General features: G+C 43.6%; 1 protein-coding gene across 1 annotated transcript in view; it reads left to right on the top strand.

Moving 5' to 3' along the window:
• The window catches only part of UVRAG (UV radiation resistance associated), a 191,576-nt gene that overhangs the window by 62,182 nt on the left and 106,727 nt on the right, over positions 1-22,667 (top strand). The window contains exons 4-6 of the mRNA XM_089677986.1: positions 1,143-1,304; positions 14,514-14,588; positions 17,172-17,257. Coding sequence (XP_089534112.1) covers positions 1,143-1,304; positions 14,514-14,588; positions 17,172-17,257 — 323 coding nt within the window. The remainder of the gene's footprint in view (positions 1-1,142; positions 1,305-14,513; positions 14,589-17,171; positions 17,258-22,667) is intronic.

The raw sequence follows: 22,667 nt of genomic DNA, 5'->3' as shown, positions 1-22,667 counted from the left end.
AGCCGCACCACCCGCACAGAGAATTGGGGACCTGCGGGCAGGTGCCATTAGTTCTAATGGCACGCCGCCCCCACTGGGAAACGCTACCGTACTCTTGTCAAGCTGCTTCTGAACAGCAAACAACATCAGAAGCGTCTTACCTGGGCTAAAGAAAAACAGACCTGGTCTGCTGCTCAGTGGTCAAGTCCTCTTTTCTGATGAGAGCAACTTTTGCATCTCATTTGGAAACCAAGGATCCCGAGTATGGAGGAAGAATGGAGAGGCACAAACTGCAAGATGCTTGAAGTCCAGTGTGAAGTTTCCACAGTCTGTTGATTTGGGGAGCCATGTCATCTGCTGGTGTTGGTCCACTGTGCTTCATTAGGTCCAGGGTCAGCGCAGCCGTCTACCAGGAGATTTTGGAGCACTTCATGCTTCCTTTCGCAGACGAGCTTTATAGGGATGCTGACTTCATTTTCCAGCAGGACTTGGCACCTGCCCACGCTGCCAAAAGCACCAAAACCTGGTTCAATGACCGTGGGATTACTGTGCTTGATTGGCCAGGAAACTCGCCTGACCTGAACCCCATAGAGAATCTATGGGGCATTGCCAAGAGAAAGATGAGACATGAGACCGAACAATGCAGAAGACCTGAAGGCCACTATTGAAGCATCCTGGTCTTCCATAACACCTCAGCAGTGCCACAGGCTGATAGCATCCATGCCACGCCGCATTGAGGCAGTAATTGCTGCAAAAGGGGCCCAAACCAAGTACTGAGTACATATGCATGCTTCTACTTTTCAGAGGTCCGATATTGTTCTATGTACAATCCTTGTTTTATTGATTGCATGTAATATTCTCATTTTCTGAGATTGTGGATTTGGGGTTTTCATGAGCTGTAAGCCATAATCATCACAATGATGACAAATCACGGCTTGAACTATCTTGCTTTGCATGTAATGAGTCTATCTCATATATTAGTTTCACCTTTTAAGTTGCATTACTGAAATAAATGAACTTTTGCACCATATTCTAATTTTTCGAGTTTCACCTGTAGTTTAGCTTTGTAACTTCTAAAGAACTGTAATATCCATCCCTTGTGCCTTTTACAGTCCTGTAAATGTTCTATTTTTTTTTTTTTTTTTCTCCGGATGCCCCTACAGAATCCTACGTGGAGAAGTCTTGACTTTGGCTTGATGCCCGATAGACTGGACACATCTGTGTCCTGTTTTGTGGTTCGGATATGGGGTGGAAGAAATGATGATTTCCAGCTCCTTATTGAATGGAAAGTGAACCTTGATGGGCTTAAATATTTGGGCCCACAGGTAAGATTTATGCTCACCTAGACTTTAATTGCTTATAAATGCATTCACTCATCGATAATTATTGGGTATTAATTCACAAAGATAAATCTTCTCTTTTTTTTTTCTATTTTTTTTTTTTTAATGAATTAATTTATCTTGAAAGTGCTTTTTATTAAATGGCTGCTTTTGTAGAATCCTCATTTTTGGTATTCTGATGTTAATGCTGTTTTATTTTCTCTGTGAAATCCTTTCAAACAGGTATACAATAATGTGTATGTGTGTATGTAGTAAGTTCAGTAGGGCCAATTTTGACATTCCTCTTCTACATGTCCAAAACATTGTTTCTCTCTATCGCCTTCCAGAACGGCAGGCCTGAGAGAATAGAGGCTCCTCCCTACAGGAAACACAATCAATTTACAGCTGTTAGAAGTCCCCTGCCTTCCCCCTACCCTCCAGTATTGATTGTGTTTCTCCCTACAATGGAACATTTGTTGTTTTTGTGACCAGAAGACCAGAGAGGGTCGGATGGTACCCCTGTGAGGCAGGCATAGGGATGCCGGGGAGGGCTGAACTAACCTGCAGGCTCGTTCCTTCTCACAGGTTGCCCCCAGTTGGCACCAGCACTCCAGTCTCAGGGGAGTGTGACCATCGCTGTAGTGTGTTGAAATGCCACCCGGCTGCTCTCTCTCTCCCCCCACATAGTTTCAGCAGTCAGTGGATTGCAGGAAGGAGGAGAGCATGCACTCCAAGCCCCATTCTAGCATCAGCAGGATCTTTTGGCCGCGTGGGCAGGGCCAAGAACACAGCGAAGCCTGCAAGAGGGCTGAGAGATTCTGGAGGGCTCCGGGGTGTGAGGAGGACAGCAGGGCAGCTCACGGTGGTCAGCTGACAGTCCAGGATGGTACACCTGGGATCTGCAGTGGAGACTGGGCTGAACCACCTCATGGAGAAGGAGAAAGGGATGGCGGCACCGGCGACTGCGGGCAAGTCTAAGTTGGAGCTCAGTGAGTGACTTTCTTGAAGGGGAATGCTAGGTGGGAAAAGGGGGCCCAGATTGACTATGTCAGGCCAGCCTGGTCAGACCAGGTGGCCTACCTGAATTGTCAGGGTGGAACCAGATGCAGACATCTTCTGGACCTATCCAAGGAGATCCTGGGTTGCGCTGAAGGGTAGATTCTTTCCCTAGCAGTGGTTCATATAAAAGGGACAAGCAACCAGGAGGCAGACTTTCTTAGTCACCAGCTGATTAGACGGGGATTGGGAGCTGAGTGAGAAGGTCTTTCAGGCCTTGGTCCAACGGTTCGGCTTGCCAGAAATGGACCCTTTTGCCACTGGCAAGAACAGAAAAGTAAGAAAGTTCTTCTTGATAGAGTCAGATATTCTAGATGTCTTGTTGCAGATTTGGCAGTTTAGGCTGACATATGCCTTTTCCCCCTTTGTGAGTCCTCCAGAAGCTTAGCCAGTCGGTCAGGCCACCTCCCTTGGTGGCCAAGGAGGAGGGTGTAGTTCTTGACCCTAAAATCCCTGTCGATGGCACTGCCTTGGAGGCTTCCGATTCTTCCATATTTTCTTCTTTAGGGTCCTGTGTTTCACCCCAAGCTGGAGTTCTTCCAATTGACAGCCTGGCTAGTGAGCTCTAGATCCTAAAAAGTAATGTTTGTTTCGACAGAGTTAGACACCCTCCTCCTAAGCAGAAAGCCTGTAACCAGGAAAATTTACTCCAAAGTATGGAAAATTTTTTGTTCATGGTGCAAATGGAAACAAGTATCCTCTACCTCTGTTCCTATAATTCTGGAGTTTCTCCAGGATGGTGAGGAGAGAGGGGTGGCAGTTAGCACCCTTCCAGTACAAACTGCTGCATTTTCAGTTTTTCTTAATGCTAGATTAGCTAGAGAACCTTTAAACGGCTTTTGGTGGCCAGGGAAAGAATTACTCCAGCCACAAAAGAGAGGTTTCTCTGCCATGGGATCTGACCAGAGTGCTAGAAGCCCTATCGAAGCACCCTTCTGAACCAATAGAGAAGGTTCCCTTTTAACTGTTTGACATTAAAATTATCTTTTTTTGTTGGTCATCACCACGGCTAGAAGAGTTGGAGATCTACAAAATTTGTGGGAACGCATAAGAAGATAAATTCCACCGTCTTTATATGCGGAGGTGTCTCCTCACTTATCTGCATGGGGCCAAAGATTTTAGGAGATCCGTCCGACCATCTGCTAATTTCTTATGCTGGACCAAGAAAGGGACTTCAAGCCTCTAAGGCTTTGGTCTTCAGGTGGATCAGACAAACTATTGCCTTATGCCGGCCATAGACGGGTCAAAAATCAGGTGGAAAAAAAATCGGCCGATTTTCACACTGTTAGTGGGTTAATTGGTTGGCTGTTTTTTTGGTGTTTTTGCACACTTTTTTTTTTATCCGTCATGTTGGAAAATTCGCGGGCGATTTTGACGATCGGGCGATTTTTCCCGGCAATGATGGGCAAATCGGCCAAACGTTTTACCGATAAAAAAATCTGTGCATAAGCTGTGACTTACAAGGGACAGAAGTTATGGGGTGAACTTTCTGATTTTGTCGGCCTGTTTTTTTTTTTTTTTTTTTTACCTTTGGTGGTAACGTCGAACGAACGATTTTTCGTCTTTTTTTTTTTTTTTTTTTTTTTTCTTTCAAAAAATTGGCTAATATTCGACCCGTCTATGGCCTGCATAAGCTTATGAGAGTTCAGAGTTTCCAGCACCAGCGAAGGTGAAAGGTGGCGCCACCTGGTCCAATCACTCTCTTGAAACATTACGGGATTGAAGTGCTGTTGCAGCAAGACTTAGCCTTCGGCCACCTCTCAGGTGTGACGTCCTGGAAGGTGATAGGAGAAAAAAACCATTAGACTTACCGATAATGGCATTTCTACGAACCTTCCAGTACATCAGGACAACTTCCCACCCTATTGAGGAAGGCAAAAAAAAAAAAAACCTCCCAAGTTGGTATTTGGTGAGTGCTTAAGTAGAATTAGTCTCCTTTTGGACCGGTTTTGGTAGTTACTTAATTCAAAACTGAAGGGCAAGGGACTTATAACAGCTGTAAATTGTTTCCTGTAGGGAGGAGCCTCTCTTCTCTTAGGCCTGCCGTCCTGGAAGGTTTGTAGTAATGCCGTTACAGGGAAGTCTTACGGTTGTTGTTTTTTTTTGTTTGTTTTTTTGCTAGAAAACTATGTAGAACTCCCAAACATTTATATATATTTTTAAGCAGAGGCTCTAGAGAATAAAATGGTGGGTGTCGCAGATATTTGTAACACTGTATTTGCACAGCGGTTTTCAAAAAGCCACTTTTTATAAATTTTAATGCACAAAAACACAATATAGTACCCAATTTTTTGTTAAAATAAAAAGATAATGTTATGTTGAGAAAATACATGCCAAATATGTTGTGCTTTAAAATTGCCTGCGCCCAGGGAACTGCAACAAACTATGGTACATAGAAATCTCCATAGGCAACTCTTTAAAACCCTGAACAGGTTACCAGTTTAGATTTCTGGTGCTAGAATTATTGCTTGCACTCTGATGTTCGTGGCGATACCTCATGTGCGGTGCAGTCACCATTTACAGATGCATGCTCTTGCCTTTGCACGTGAGCACAGTGAGACGAGGGCGCTTTTAAAAAAAAAAAAAATCTAATATACAGTGGGGATCGAAAGTTTGGGCACCCCAGCTAAAAATTTGTATTAATGTGCATAAAGAAGCCAAGGAAAGATGGAAAAATCTCAAAAAGGCATCAAATTACAGATTAGACATTCTTTATAATATGTCAACAAAAGTTAGATTTTATTTCCATCATTTACACTTTCAAAATAACAGAAAACAAAAAAATGGCATCTGCAAAAGTTTGGGCACCCTGCAGAATTTATAGCATGCACTGCCCCCTTTGCCAAGCTGAGACCTGCCAGTGTCATGGATTGTTCTCAATCATCGTCTGGGAAGACCAGGTGATGTCAATCTCAAAGGTTTTAAATGCCCAGACTCATCTGACCTTGCCCCAACAATCAGCACCATGGGTTCTTCTAAGCAGTTGTCTAGAAAACTGAAACTGAAAATAGTTGACGCTCACAAAGCTGGAGAAGGCTATAAGAAGATAGCAAAGCGTTTTCAGATGTCAATATCCTCTGTTCGCAATGTAATTAAGAAATGGCAGTCATCAGGAACAGTGGAAGTTAAAGCACGATCTGGAAGACCAAGAAAAATATCAAACAGAACAGCTCACAGGATTGTAAGAAAAACAATTCAAAACCCACATTTTGACTGCACGATCCCTCCAGAAAGATCTGGCAGACACTGGAGTTGCGGTACACTATTCCACTCTAAAGAGATACTTGTACGAATATGGTCTTCATGGAAGAGTCATCAGAAGAAAACCTCTTCTACGTCCTCACCACAAAAATCATTGTTTGAACTTTGCAAATGAACATATCGACAATCTGATGCATTTTGGAAACAAGTTCTGTGGACCGATTATGTTAAAATTGAACTTTTTGGCCGGAATGAGTAAAGGTACGTTTGGAGAAGAAGGGGCACAGAATTTAATGAAAGGAACCTCTGTCCAACTGTTAAGCATGGGGTTGGATCAATCATGCTTTGGGGTTGTGTTGCAGCCGGTGGCACAGGGAACATCTCACGAGTAAAAGGAAAAATGGATTCAATAAAATTTCAGCAAATTTTGGATGGTAACATGATGCCATCTGTGAAAAAGCTGAAGTTAAAGAGAGGATGGCTTCTACAAATGGATAATGATCCTAAACACACCTCGAAATCATAGGGGATTACATCAAGAGGCGTAAACTGAAGGTTTTGCCATGGCCTTCACAATCTCCTGACCTCAACATAATTGAAAATCTATGGATAGACCAAACAGGCCAAAAATCTCAAAGAACTGGAAGACTTTTGTAAGGAAGAATGGGCAAAGATACCTGAAACAAGAATTGAAAGACTCTTGGCTGGCTACAAAAAGCGTTTACAAGCTGTGATACTTGCCAAAGGGGGCAGTACAAGATATTAACTCTGCAGGGTGCCCAAACTTTTGCAGACGCCATTTTTTTGTTTTCTGTTATTTTGAAAGTGTAAATGATGGAAATAAAATCTAACTTTTGTTGACATATTATAAAGAATGTCTAATCTGTAATTTGATGCCTTTTGGAGATTTTTCCATCTTTCCTTGGCTTCTTTATGCACATTAATACACATTTTTAGCTGGGGTGCCCAAACTTTCGATCCCCACTGTATATATGAGCCTGAGGTCTGCATTCTGCGCTGTGTCTCCCTCTGCTTGTGTGAGTAGACTGTCAGCTGGCGCCATCTTGGATGCAGGGGCTGAGAGCAGGGAAGAAGCTCGTCCGCTTCCCTGGCTGCCCTGGTGATCTACGGCATCGGGGCATGGTCCGGAGGATGGTAAGAGCCTCTGTATCCCCTTATATCTCTGGGGAGAGGCTGCGGTGTCTCTGGGTCTGGTGTGTGCCGTGGTTGGGCTGACGGCGGGACGGAGCGCTCACTCACGAGCTGTCATCCCAGAGCCGGCTGCGCATGCGCCCTCGACAGGTCCTCTTTTAAGAAAGATCTTGGGTCTATTAGACCCCATAGCTCTCCTCTGGACTCCAAAGGATCATATCACACCAAGATCAGTGCTTATTCAAGCTGGTAATGACTTGTTTATGTGAGACCAAAACTGGAAGTGACAAAATCCTTGTTGCTTCTGGGGTCTGATGTCACACAGTGACATCGACATCTGTTCCACTGTGTCTCAAGAACAGGATGCCACCGGTCACATTGTTATTGGGCTTCCTGGTAGCACCTGCAAACCTGGTAAAGAGAGGGGGGAGCCCCTTCTGCCACCTGTAAAAGCAATCCAGTAACTCTTTATCCACTCAAATTACTTTTAGAACATGCTGAATTGCCACCTCTAAAAAATGATAAATGTGTGGGTGCGTCCTATGGACTGGTAGTCGTTAATGTTGCTAGTAAATCAAAAAGTTGAATAGAGAAAAAAAGAAAAACAAATAATGCGTACAGGTGTAAATATCACATGCAATGCACTTTTGTGGTTTTTGTTCAGTCACTGGAGTTTAAAGGATTTTATGGATTCACTCTTCTTTGCATTCTGAGAAACTTTTGAACGTTCTGCCATAAATACTTGCCTGCAAGAAATTATAGAAGAGCATTTCACCGTCTTCTGTGTATGCGCACAAGAGTTGTCATCCCAACCCATTGGTAGAAAATACATTTTTGATAGACTTGGTATTGAAGGATTTTATTAAAGTACCTCTAAAGGCTCCTATATGACAGTCAAAGCAAGTATTACATCCAGTTGCTAAGGGATGGACAAGAAAACCAAAAAATATCCTTTAGCTTCTATGACTGAGCCAAATCCTCCTTCCTCCTTTGTGTCTCACACGCTCCCCCTCCCAGACACTGCAGCTCTTTGTGGAAGGGTTTCGGCATTAGATGCAGTGCTGCCAATCCAGAGAGTACAGCTGTGGCCAATTCTTTTGAGAATGACACAAATATTAATTTTCACAAAGTCTGCTGCCTCGGTTTTTATGTTGGCAATTTGCATTTACTCCAGAATGTTATGAAGAGTGATCAGATATATTGCAATTAGTTGCAAAGGCCCTCTTTTCCATGAAAATAAACTTAATCCCAAAACAAAAAAAATTTTCATTGCATTTCAGCCCTGCCACAAAAGGACCAGCTGACATCATGTCCGTGATTCTCTCCTTAACCACAAGCCTACAGGACACTTATACCCCCTTTCTGCCCAGGCCAATTTCCAGCTTTCAGCGCTGTCACACTTTGAGTGACAATGCAACACTGTACCCATATGAAATTTGTATCATTTTTTGTGACAGAGCTTTATTTTGGTGGTATTTAATCACCTCTGGGTTTTTTTATTTTTTCTTAAACCAAAAACCACTGAAAAGTTTGAAAAAACATGTTTTTTCTTAGTTTTTGTTATAAAATTTTGTAAATAAGTGATTTTTCTCCTTCACTGATGTGCGCTAATGAGGCTGCAGTGATGGACACTGATAGGCTGCAGTGATGGACACTGATAGGTGGCACTGGTAGGTGGCACTGATGGGCATTGACAGACATCACTGATGGGTACTGTTGGGCCACACTGAAAGGCAGCTCAGATGGGCACTGATATGTGGCACTGATGGGCACTGGCACGAGGCACTGATGGACACTGACAGGTGGCACTGCTGGGGCTACACTGATCATCAGGGCACACTGATCATCAGTGCCCTGATGATCAGTGTACATGTCCCCTCCGCAGAAAACCGATTACTGGCTCTCCTCTCTAAGCTGTCAGCATGACAGCGCGTGGGGAGAGAAATGCCGATAACCGGCATTTCCCTGTTTACATGTGATCAGCAGTGATTGGACACAACTGATCACATGACTGAGCCGACATCTTCGGCTCTTTCCGTGATCCGCTGTGTCCGAGGGACACAGCACATCGCCGATCGCCGTGCTGCGCGCTCCCTGAGCCGTGCATGAGCGGTGAGAAAGGGAGGACATCAAATGACATCCTCCCAGAACAAGAAAACCACCTTGCGTCCGTCATATTACTATATGGCGGACGGGAGGTGGATAACACAGGTATCATTGTTGATGAGGTCAAGACTGGAGATCACTGTCATGCTGACTGAGTTGGAATAACAGACTGGAAGCTTTAAAAGGAGGGTAGTGTTTGAAATCGTTGTTCTTTCTCTGTTAACAATGGTTACCTGAAAGGAAACGCATGCAGTCATCATTGCTTTGCACAAAAAGGGATTCACAGGCAAGGATATTGCTGCTACTAAGATTGTACCTAAATCAACCATTTATCGGATCATCAAGAACTTCAAAGAGAGGTTCAATTGTTGCACCTGAGAGAGTCCAGCAAGCGCCTGGACTGTCTCCTAAAGTTGATCCAGGTACGGGATCGAGGCACCAGCAGTGCAGGGCTTGCTCAGGAATGGCAGCAGGCAGGTGTGAGTGCATCTGCATGCACAGTGAGGTGAAGACTTTGAGGATTATCTGGTGTCAAGAAGGTTAGCAAAGAAGCCACTTCTCTCCATGAAAAACATCAGGGACAGACTAATATTCTGCAAAAGGCACAGGGATTGGAGTCCTAAAGGACTGGGGTAAAGTAATTTTTTCTGATGAATCCCCTTTCCGATTTGGTGCATCCGAAAAAACCTTGTCCAGAGAAGAAAAGGCGAGCATTACCATCAGTTCTGTGTCATGCCAACTGTAAAGCATCCTGAGACCATTCATGTGTTGGATTGCTTCTCAGCCAAGGAAATGGGCTCACTCACAATTTTGCCTAAACACAGTCATGAATAAAGAATGGTACAAAAACATCCTCCAAGAGCAACGTCTCTCAACCATCCAAGAACAGTTTTGTGATGAACAATGCCTTTTCCAGCATGATGGAGCGCCTTGCCATAAAGCAAACGTGTTAACTAGCTTGAGGAACAAAACATCGAAATTTTAGGTCCATGGCCAGGAAACTCCCCAGATCTTTAATCCCATTGAGAACTTATGGTCAATCCTCAAGAGGCGGGTGAACAAACCGCCCACACTTAAATCAACTATTTATCAGATCATCAAGAACTTCAAGGAGAGAGGTTGAATTGCTATGAAAAAGGCTTCAGGGCGCCCAAGAAAGTCCAGCAAGCGCCAGGACCATCTCCTAAAGTTGATTCATCTGCAGGATCGAGGCACCACCAGTGCAGAGCTTGCTCAGGAATGGCAGCAGGCAGCTGCGAGTGCATCTGTATGGACAGTGAGGCGAAGACTTTTGGAGGATGGCCTGGTGTCAAGAAGGGCAGCAAAGAAGCCACTTCTCTCCAGGAAATACGTCAGGGACAGACTGATATTCTGCAAAAGGTACAGGGATTGGACTGCTGAGGAGTGGGGTAAAGTCACTTTCTCTGATGAATCTCCTTTCCGATTGTTTGGGACGTCTGGAAAAAACCTCGTCCGGAAAAGAAAAGTGTGTGGGATTGCTTCTCAGCCAAGGGAGTGGGCTCACTCACAATTTTGCCTAAACACGGCCATGAATAAAGAATGGTACAAAAACATCCTCCGAGAGCAACTTCTCCCAACCATCCAAGAACAGTTTGCTGATGAACAATGCCTATTCCAGCATGATGGAGCACCTTGCCATAAGGCAAAAGTGATCACTAAGTGGCTTAAGGAACAAAACATCGAAATTTTAGGTCCATTGCCAGGAAACTCCCCAGACCTTAATCCCATTGAGAATTTGTGGTCAATCCTCAAGAGACGAGCAAACGAAAAACTCCACAAACTCCAAACATTGATCATGCAAGAATGGGCTGCCATCAGTCAGGATGTGGCCCAGAAGATGATTGACAGCATGCCAGGGCGAATTGCAGAGGCCTTGAAAAAGAAGGGTCAACACTACAAATATTGACTCTGTGCATAAACAAAATGTAATTGTCAGTAAAAGCCCTTGACACTTATGGAATGCTTGTGATTACATTTCAGTACTACTACTAGAGTAACATTTGACAAAAAGTTCTAAAAATACTGAAGCAGCAGACTTTGTCAAAAATAATATTTGTGTCATTCTGAAAACTTTTGGCCAGGGCTGTAGTAGGTGGGACTGGTTGTGGCCAGGTGCTGCAAACTATCAAGCTATAGGTTTGTGAATGAGTGAGTGGTTCCAATGTTAAAAGCCCCACCCCCTGCAACATTTTTCATCTCATTATAGTACAAGCAGGCACAGCCTGCATGAGAGCAGTAACTCTGCTCTGAATTCAGCAGCAGTGCAGCATTGTTGCCAGCCCATTGTAGGAAGCTTCATTAATGGGACGTCATTGGCAAGTTCAACAGGTATTTGTGAGACTTTGCAGGGGGCAGAGGGAGAAAAATGTAGGCACAGATGCACTTGTATATTACCACCTTCGTACCGAAAGACGACTACAGTGCTGCTTTCTTAAGGGAGGGCAGCCATAGACAACCTCCCAGAACCCTGCCCCCTGAAGCGCACACTGGGTGCGCTTTGTGCCCTCTGTGTCCTTCCAGGACCCTGCATTCACTATATCTGGTCTCCCCGGACCCCGCATTCACTATATCTGGTCTCCCCGGACCCCGCATTCACTATATCTGGTCTCCCCGGACCCCGCATTCACTATATCTGGTCTCCCCGGACCCCGCATTCACTATATCTGGTCTCCCCGGACCCCGCATTCACTATATCTGGTCTCCCCGGACCCCGCATTCACTATATCTGGTCTCCCAGGACCCCGCATTCACTATATCTGGTCTCCCAGGACCCCGCATTCACTATATCTGGTCTCCCAGGACCCCGCATTCACTATATCTGGTCTCCCAGGACCCCGCATTCACTATATCTGGTCTCCCAGGACCCCGCTTTCACTATATCTGGTCTCCCAGGACCCCGCTTTCACTATATCTGGTCTCCCAGGACCCCGCTTTCACTATATCTGGTCTCCCAGGACCCCGCATTCACTATATCTGGTCTCCCAGGACCCCGCATTCACTATATCTGGTCTCCCAGGACCCCGCATTCACTATATCTGGTCTCCCAGGACCCCGCATTCACTATATCTGGTCTCCCAGGACCCCGCATTCACTATATCTGGTCTCCCACAGTACACACACACACGGAAAAGCAATTATTTTGGTAAGTATAAACTGTTAAATACTTTTTCCCATCAGCAGTCTTGTGACTTCTATCAGTGTTAAGCTGAGCACTGGTTAAAGCATGTAGGCGGAGTTTTCATTCTCACTACCCTATGAGACTGCATAACCCCTGACCCTCTGTCTGTACAGTGCTGATTGGCCCTGTGCTGATCTCATGCAACCTCCCAAGAAAAATAAAAATCTCTAGCAGTACACACCAAACTGAGCATGTGCAGTGTGTCCTCGATGCTGTGTTCTATCAGGAGATGAAATGGGGAACATGGAAGAAGGGGAGGATCAGAGAAGACTGGATAAAACCTCCTTATTGCACAATGCAGAGGATTAACCCCTTAAGTTCCACAGTGAATATTGCAAGCATCTAATGGGAGGCTGTCAGGATTGAAATGGAGCTTACCATTTAGACTTATTTTTGTAAGCGCAGTCTCCAAGACGTTTAATCTTTATTTCTTAGATTTACTAAGAAAAAGGGGACATGTGGTCTCTTTAATCTTCACTGGCTGCTTGCTTTTTCAGGCAGTGGTGTGTAAGTATATAGGAGAGAGAACCCATTACAAATGAATATGTTCGAATGGGCCAGTCAGCTACTGAGTTCCACCAAATACATCTTTATAGTTTTCTGTTTTCCTTGGTTTGGCTGTGTTATAAAAACATTGCTATATTTTGAGAAAATGGACACAAAATAGAGCTGCCTTGTGTGACTGGAGTCACTTTGGGTGGGGGGCCCATGGAACCCAGCTCACTTTGTAGAGGTGGGGAGACCCCTGTCTCAGCTCCCCATATCCCTATTATGTGTAAATCACCCTGTGCCTGTTAGGGGTACAGGGTGATCTGTCCTTATATTGTGTGGGATTTGTCTCAGACTGTGTAGACATGTTTAGGAGGTAGGTGGGGCTGTTGATTTTTTAATGTCATATGGCTGGATCCCATTGTTCTATTGTTTTTCTGGCTTGGGAGCAAACTATTATGGGATGTATGTGTTTGTGTATTAACTTAGTGGGGGGGAGGGGGTCCTCCAGCAGCTCTCCCTCCTGATGGGACTGTCTGCTAGTGTGAAATTTGAATACCTGTGTGTCTCTTGTTACTAAATGTAGAATGCCCCGCCCTGTGTCATTATGCAGGGACCCCCTGCGGGGTCCGGGGAGACCAGATATAGTGAATGCGGGGTCCTGGAAGACCAGATATAGTGAATGCAGGGTCTGGGGAGACCAGATATAGTGAATGCGGGGTCCTGGGAGACCAGATATAGTGAATGCGGGGTCCTGGGAGACCAGATATAGTGAATGCGGGGTCCTGGAAGACCAGATATAGTGAATGCAGGGTCCTGGGAGACCAGATATAGTGAATGCTGGGTCCTGGGAGACCAGATATAGTGAATGCGGGGTCCGGGGAGACCAGATATAGTGAATGCGGGGTCCGGGGAGACCAGATATAGTGAATGCGGGGTCCTGGGAGACCAGATATAGTGAATGCGGGGTCCTGGGAGACCAGATATAGTGAATGCGGGGTCCGGGGAGACCAGATATAGTGAATGCGGGGTCCGGGGAGACGAGATATATACACTCGGGACAATCCCCCCGATTGTCCCCTGAGTGTATATTTCTTGTATCTGTATTCAAATAAAGGAGTCTACCTCCTGGTTTACTTCAAGATTGGTATCGTCTAGTCTTGTATGGTCAGCTGTGGTGTCTGTTGTTGGTGTTCGGACGGGGAAGCGGTATTCTAACGAAAGTACCAAAGCACATTCTGGGTTGGTTTCGTTACACCTTGATTATCCAAATACTTACCAGAATAGTACAGAATGGAAGCAAAAAGGTAAGACTCTTGGTTAGGTTTGGTGTACAGTTCTGCAGTTGGAGTTGTGTGATATTTCATTACAGTGCAAAGTAAAGCCTTAGAGCAGAACATAGCTACAGTATATCTTATTCCATCCCATATCCCAAAAATACTCATCTTCATTCCTTGTTTTAGTAGGTGGAGTCATGTAAATCATTCCTTTTATGCTCCCTGACCAACTGTATATTCCTAAGAGCTGGTTGGATAGCACAGATACAGCTCTTAGGAATATACACCAATTCTATCTCAAACTGGCATACGTGGTTTGAAGCCATCATCAGTCCAGTGCATGGGAAATGGATTGGAGTCCATTGGGAAGTGTAATCCAACTGGTCATGCTGAAGCCAGAAATGAGGGAACTAAAAAGCGCCCCCCGACTGAACCAATGTACATCACAGTAAAGCCTTCATAAAACAAAGTATTCAAGTCTCATTCCATGACATAGCCCAAAAATTAGCTTCTTGTTGTTTTTAGAATGGAGGCAACAAATCATTCCTTTATGCTCCTTGGCCAACTGTACATACAGGACTGCTGGTGTATACTGCTCGTTGCTGCAAAGCAGAGATGTGAAGCCACCCTCACGTTGAAGAATTTTCCAATGGGCAAAACAAAAAGTAGTAGTATTTCTTAGAACCTGAGAGCGCGTCTACAAAGATCTCATTCCACTCGCTTTATTTCCTCTAGATTCGCGCATGCAACCCCAATGAAATCATTTTTGGCCTGAATGACGGTTATTATGGAGCCTCATTTGAAAGCAAGGTAAGTGTTGCGGCACAATCATTGTTCTCTTATTTCGGGGAAAGTCTCCAGGTCAGCTCAGGCTGATCATATAGATTACATTCCCTGTGGCTTATCATGTAATTGGCTTATTTGTTGAAAGCTAACAACTTAAAGTATCACTAAAGGCAAAACATTTTTTTCGGTTTTAGATAGAGTAGAGAGGAATTAGAGCCCCTGTCAGGTTTTTATTTCTGCCTGTGTCCCCGTTAAGGAGGTTTATCCTCTCTATTTGTCTTGTTTACCATTATAGAAAGTGAAAGTAAGCCCTGGTTCACATCTGTGCGATTTGCGCGTGCACAAGAGCCCATTCATTTGAATAGACTCCGTGCCTTGGAACACACAGGGTAGAAGCACTACTTTGGAAATCGCAGCCCGCATGGGAACTTAAGTTCCCAGCACGGTTGCGACTTCTAGTGCAGGCGTCGTGTCATTGGAACTGATGGAACTCGCGCGTGGGTCCTGAATTCCTCTGTGTGGGTGGTGCGGCTGCAGGCATTTGTGTGGGTCCCGCAGCGGCACCACTCACACAGATGTGAACCGAGGCTAAAAGAAAATCACAAATTTTGGGTTGTCCCCAGAAACGTAATAGAGGGGAAATCTTCCAATGGGGACACTAGCTCTTGAGACCTGGGCTTCCCCTAGGAATCCCCTTAATTTGAATGATTTTTCTCTCACTTCCTGTTTGGCTATGGGACAGGAATTGAAGGGAAATATCCAAAGTGGGACACAGATTGGGGTGGGGGGGGGGGGGGGAGAGAGAATCTGACGGTTATAACTGTCCCTTACTCTAGCCAAAATGAAGAAAAAGTTTTGCCTATAGTTCTACTTTAAGCTATGGGCACATACATTTACTTGTGTGATGCTATAGCACAGTGCAGCCTAGATCTTCTGATTCCTAGTTGTACAGGCATGACCCCCTGCCCGTATCTCACAGTGCAATGCCCAGTATCTTGGCAGTGGTCCAGGTATTCTCATCCAAGGGGGCGCTTGAGCAGGCATTCATATTATTTAAAGTGGAGTTCCAGTGAAAATAAAAAATAAAATTCATCAGGTATAAAAACTGTATCACAAGTGTAATAAAAGCACCACACCCTTAATACTTTAAAGCAGCAATTCCACCTCAAAGAAACCAAATAAATTTCTTAGTGCTATAACTTAAATAAAGGAATGCGCTAAAACCACAAACTATTCCTAATTTAGTGTAGAAACATTAGTGCAAAAGATATATATATATATATATATTCTCAATTAATATTAAAAAATATCAATTATGTGCAAAACTATTTTTTAGTGCATAAGTAATTTAAATAATTAAATTTGTGAATATAAAAATTGTCCAATTCTGAATTTCTTCAAATGTCCAAACAAATCCTTTTCAAATTCAAGTGCTCTCAAAGAAATTGTGCCAAAATCCACCACCAAAGTAAAGTTGGGTAACTCACCAGAGCTCCATACTGATCAATCTCTAGATCAGCAAAAAACGCTTTTTGCTCTGGGAGCAGATGCAATGAATCAACTTCTCAGGTGTGGTGATCAATAGCTACACAATCATCCATAAGGTAGGTATCCACCACTCAATATAATGGTTCCAGGAGCATTATATCACTCTCTCTTTTTATATCTCTCCACTGAGGTCATGTTTGGGAATGAGAGAAAAAATCATGGTGCAGCCAGTTTTTTTTTTTAATAAAAGTATCCAACTATTTAATAAAGATTTACACTCACAAAAAGGGTGTCTTCACCGACACCAGTATAACAGCATAAAACAGCAAATGGTATAACAGTCTCCTGCTCCCCGCACACTCACTACAGCGCTCGTGACTCAATCCTCTCCACAGATGTCAGCATCCAGCAAGCCAAGCCCTACTAGTTTCGTCATGAATGACGTCTTCAAGGGGCGGTAACTGCTGACTTTAAAAAAAAAAAAAAAAAAAAATGGACACTTACCTGTCCCTCAGTCCCGCGGTGTCCGTCCCCCCACCTGTCACATGTCCCAGAAAACTATGGTGAGGGAGGGCAACTTCTGTTTCCGATCGCAGCAGAGGTGGGAGCAGGTAGCTGCCTGTCAATTTTGGGCACCCAAACGTCCCCCCACCCTGCTCCCCAAAGGTGCCAATCCTTAACGGGGAGCGGTGGACCAATCCTGAAAGCGGAACTTCCCCTTTTGGGTGGAGCTCTGCTTTAAGTAAAGGTATGTGCCCATGTACACTTGACCACTTCAAACATTTTTTTTTTTTTTTTTTTAAACTAGGGTTCAAGGGAATGTGAGCTATTTTAGTTTAAAAAAGTTATTCTTAAATGAGAACCTGTCACCACTCCATACCTATCTAGAAAAATGACACGAGTCAGGTACTTTACATAAATCAGGATTATTTTTCAGCTTTGCTTCTCTGTTGTGCTAGAAGTATATTGTATATGTTCAAGCATGTTCATTACTTCATGGATTGTAGTGGCAGTGGACAGCCCTTCCTCTGTAAAATGATTTTTTCATACCATACAGAGAGGCAAGTTATTGTATAGTGAGCTCATTGTAGGGATTGACCCAGTTTATTTCTTCTGCAGAGCAGTACTGAATCACGCAGGAATAGCCATCTTCAAGTGGAGCAGAACGCTGTGCGCAACTCCTATGGAGTGTTCTCCCTGCTCAGGTATGTGCTGCGTCAAATCCTGCAGGTTTGTGGTGGTGTTATGATACTTGATTGTGAAGAAATTATGTTTTCTGATATATTCCCGTTCATTTTCTCTGGTTGCTGTGTGAGCTCCTGTTTAGGCCTTGTCTACATGGGCAGCAAAGGGGTGGTAAAACCAGAAGATTGATTTGCCCATCTAAAAACTATCATTGCAGCTGGAGGGGTTTGTACATGTGTCACAATGCTTTGTTGGTGTGGCAAATCTAACCTGGCATGTCAAGTTACCCAGGTGGCACTGCCTGTCGAGCTCAACCGTGCCACAACCGCAAGCCACACATTTGCTCACGTTTGCAGCGTGGTATTTGGAGGCAAAATCCCCCTTCTGCTGAAAAATGGAAGACTGCACCCATGTAGTCTGCAAGTTGGTAAGTTAACCATTTCAATATCGGGCAATTTTACACCTTCCTGCCCAGGCCAGTTTTCAGGTGTCAGCGCTCTCACAGTTTGAATGACAATTGCGCGGTCATACAACATTGTACCCAGACTAAAATTTTGACATTTTCTTCACACAACTAGAGCTTTCTTTTGGTGGTATTTAATCACCGCTGGGGTTTTTATGTTTTGCTAAATTAACAAAAAAAACCAAAAATTAAAAAAAAAACAACAAGTTTTTCTTTGTTTCTGTTATAAAAGTTTGCAAATAAATAATTGTTCTTCATAAATTTAGGCCGAGATGTATTCTGCTACATGTCTTTGGTGAAAATAACCCAAATTAGGATGTATTTTTTAGTTTGTAGGAAAGTTATAGAGTTCACAAACTATGGTATAGATCTGAAAATTGATCAATCCTGAAGTACTGACAGCCAATCTAATTTCTTGAGGTCCAAGAATGTCAGAACAGTACAGATATCCCCCAAATGACCCCTTTTTGCAAAATAGACAGTCCGACGTATTTCATAAGAGGCATGGCGAGTTTTTTGAAGTTTAATTTTTTAAATTTTTAAATTTTCCAAAAAATTATGACAAAAATACGTTTCACAATTTTTTTTAACATACTGTCACCAGTGCAGTACAGCGTCATCATATAACTGGCATGGCAGTGATCAGGGACACTGACTGGTGACAGTATGGGAAAAAAAAAATATATATTTTTTTTTTTATTTAATTTTTTATTACATTTTTTTAAAAAAAATTTTCATATTTTACTATGACCAAAGTAGTACAATGTTACCATAGTAACATTGTACTACTTTGGGGAAGTGATCAGTATTTTTTTTTTTTTTTTACACAATTTGCTTATAGCAAAGAATTACTTTGCTATAATCAAGCATTTACCTGAATGACATTGATTCATTCAGGTGGTTTTTTTTTTTTTTTTTGTGCTTAGCTGTGATTTGGCCACAGCTAATCACATGACATGTGCATGTGACCTGCTGTGACCATTCACAGCTAGGCACTAGAATATGATGGATGGCATGAATGAAGCCATCCATTGTATACAACTGTCATGTGACCTGCTGTGATTGGTCACAGCAGGTCACAAGGTACCGGCAACGGGGGCCGGTACTCAGATCTGTCATTGGCCGTGTCCGAGGTACACGGCCGGTGACAGATCGCGCCGCTGCGCGGCTCTGCAACCATGCAAACTGCGCATGTGCGGTAGGACGCCAAATGGCGTACACACCGGAAAGCTAAACCATTTTTGCGGCCGCCAAACGGCTATAGGCCGGGCGGCTAATGGTTAATCGGCTTCCAGCCCATAATGGCCATAAAATGGGTGAGCTGTCTGTATACCGTGTAAAGTTGTATGTGAAAGAAAATTAACTTTGTCCCCAGCACAGAAAAAGGCTCTGCATTGTACGAGTGATGACACGTTGGCGTTCTCACCCAGAGGAGATGGTGATTCCCAAATGGTATAAGTGAATGTAATCATGGACCGGATGCCTTTCTTATTAGACTTGGCATCTTGGCTATAATTAGTCGAATCATCTGTCGAGTGACTAATCCTTAGAAGTAATCTGTCTGCCATGGACAGTGTCACTACAGATTTTCTTTCTCTTACCCTGAGGTTAAATTGGCATTTGCCTCCCTAGGATTTTACTCTGGTGTCTCCTGGATCAACAGTAATAAAATTAGAATGGGTTGAACTTAATGGACTTTATCCTTTTTTAACCTTCTTGCTGTGAAGATTGAAAAGGTAAAGCTGTTTAGGTATGGCAATCTTTACATGTTTTGACCAATGTAAGTATGTATGTACCATACCTGTGTACAGCTACTACAGTGATTGCTGCTAGCTTCTGTGCCCTGTGTCGAGAAGCTGCCTGGCTGCTTGGGGAGCAGGAGGTTACCTGTTCAGCACAGGAGCCATTTTCTTTGCACTTTCTCAATGAATGAAATGTAGTCTCTAATTGGATGAGCTGGAGATCGTGACGTCACCAACCACCTTCCTGTCATGTCCAGTCAATAAATATATTACATTCATCACAGTGCATCAGGGCAGCCCTTCAGCACAGGGCCTGGAAGTTGGTGGAAATCACTGTTGGAAGCTGAAAATCACTGTAGTAGGCACTGCTTAAAAGGAATCCCAAAGGTATGGTATACATATATGTATGCTGGGGCAATGTAACGAAGTAAAAATTGCCATGCCTAAACTTCAGCATAAATGCTAGTTTAACCTCTTGGCGCCGGCTGCATGCAAATGTGCGGCCTCCCGACGTCTGGGCCTTGACGCCTAGTGGCCACACATTTGCGTGCAATTAAGAAAAACGTGTGCTGAGAGTGCGCACCCTGCACGCTCCCAGCACATATGTCCGGTACTCACGGAAAGGTACCGATCTCCTCTTGCAATCGGGACCTTTCCCGATCATGTGATGGTGAATCACGGCGGACACATGACCCTAAAACCTGCCCAGCCTCTCAGTTTTTGAAACCCTTAAAGGGCCGTGAGGTGCCGGCGCCAAGGGGTTAAGGCCCCTTTCACACTGATGGTCCGATTGGGTCCGCATGTTTTTCAGGTGGACCCAGTCAGACCATCCGTGGCCCTCTATGGACCAGCGAGTGTCAACAGACATCTGTCCACTGACACCTGCTGGCATCCAATCTGATCCTGTACTCTTAAAAACAGACGGATGGGGATCCGTTCCCTATCCGTCTGGCTGTCCGTTTCCATCCAACCGCCCTATAGAAAACAGTGGGCTGCTACAGAGCGAACACAGACCTGTCATCCACTTGCTCAGCAGGGATCAGCTGAGAGATCCCCCAGTGATCAAGCGTATCCACTGATGGGTCTGAAAGGGGCCTTAGTGATGCGAGTTGAGTATTCTGCAACTTTAAATCCCAGATACATTTTCTTTTATTTTTATAAAGGTCTCTCAGGAGGCAATATAAAGAAACATAGTTTTAGCTGCACTATGCAGCTTCAATGTAGAGCTGTACCCCCACAGTACTTCTAATCCACAATAAGATATCCTCAACCTCTGCTGGACCTGGAAATATAAGGACATGCTGTGATTTCACGGCATCATGGGCCAGCTATATGAGGGCACGCCACCACCAGGGCTCCAGGAGCGGACGCCACCACCAGGGCTCCAGGAGCGGACGCCACCACCAGGGCTCCAGGAGCGGACGCCACCACCAGGGCTCCAGGAGCGGACGCCACCACCAGGGCTCCCTGCACCAACAATATAATGATACAGAAAACAGTGCTGATTATTTGGAGATTCAGATGTATTTGAATCTCCAAATCACAATCGTAACAAATTTCAACAAATCTGAAATAAATTATGAAACAATTCATTTGCAATAATTTGTTTCATTCGGATTACATGATGTTTTGGTCCTTTTTGTTTAAGTTTGAAGCACCCAAAATAACGTAACTACATGAATCTGAAATTCATTTCGTTTCATTTTGTTCTTTGAGTTCTATTTTTTTTGGTTTTACTTTGCCTTAACATTTTCCATTATTATAAAAAAAAATCACTATGTATGAAATGGAAACATTGCAATAAATACAGTAAGGTATAAAACTGAAATATGATGATGAATCATACTTGCTGTGTTTGGGTTGGATGGAGGTGGATCCATCAGAATATCCGAATCCTAACGAATGAATACAAAATTAATTTAGTTCTATTTATTCTTTTGGATGCCTGCGACTGCAGTCGATATCGTCCAATCAGCTCATTATATTTCTCTTTTTGGGTTGGACTAGCAAAGATCACAAGGTGCATAAGTAATCTCCCAAAATAACACGTTAAAACGAATATAGCCAATCTTCCGAAATGGCTTCTGACAATATGAATCAATTCGGAACTACGAATAAACAAAACGGAGCATTCTAACATGACAAATATGACTAAACAAAATAATTTGCCTAACGAATGAATCCGAAAGGAAACCAATTTTTTCAGTCGTGCACATCTCTCATGTAATCAATAGATCAGATCCTCTGGGTAGTAATAAACAGTTGCCTGAGCTTGGTTAAGAAAACTGAAAGTATACTAAAAAAAGGCATACAGACACTTGTAAAACAACACTAGGTTGGTTAAAGTGGGAATAAACTCCCTTTGTTTTATACTTCCAGTACAGGTAAGCCTATAATATTTATTTGTCATAGGTACTTGTATAGCGCTGTTAATGTATGCAGCGCTTTATATTTATATATATATATATATATATATATATATATATATATATTACATTCACATCAGTCCCTAACCCTCAAGGGGCGTACAATCTAAGGTCCCTAACTCACATTCATACATACACATACTAGGGCCAAGTTAGACAGGAGCCAATTAACCTACCAGCATGTCTTGGGAGTGTGGGAGGAAACTGGAGTACCCAAAGGAAACCCACGCAGGCACAGGGAGAACATGTAAACTCCAGGCAGGTGGTGCTGTGGTTGGGATTTGAACCAACGACCCTAGTACTGCCAGGTGGAAGTGCTAACCATGCCCATAATAAGGCTTAAACATAGAAAAAGACCAAGTGGTCCATAGTCTGCCCGTCTGTTGTGTTTTATTTATTTTCCAGTGGGGGTGTTTGTTTCTGCGTTTTTTTTTTTTTTTTTTTTCTTTAACTTTTTTTTTTCTCGGAGTATAAATCTATGCTTGTCCCAAGCATGTTTGAAGCTATTTGCTGTTGACTGGCTCATTATCGCTGCTGGAAGTTTATTCAAAGCGTCAACTACTCTTTCAGTAAAATAGTACTTTCTGAGACTGGTTTTGAATGTTCCAGTTACCTGTAGGTACAGTACATATCTACATTTTTTACATGTGTAGCAGCCAGTGACCTCACTGTGCAAGTGTGGGAATGACGTCATTGCAGCTCTGCCATTCAAACGGCTGGAGCCCAGTAACTTGGAAGGAAGTGAACCAGGTGAAGATGAATCCCTGGTCAGTGGTGTAAGGGCACAATCTGTTTTCAC

This window comes from Staurois parvus, unplaced genomic scaffold (genome assembly GCF_062004578.1).
Source record: "Staurois parvus isolate SC_StPar_1 unplaced genomic scaffold, SC_StPar_1.0 ptg000196l, whole genome shotgun sequence".
NCBI classification, from domain to species: Eukaryota; Metazoa; Chordata; class Amphibia; order Anura; family Ranidae; genus Staurois; species Staurois parvus.
Note: the sequence above shows the minus strand (reverse complement) of the source record. Positions and strands in the feature narration are given on the sequence as shown.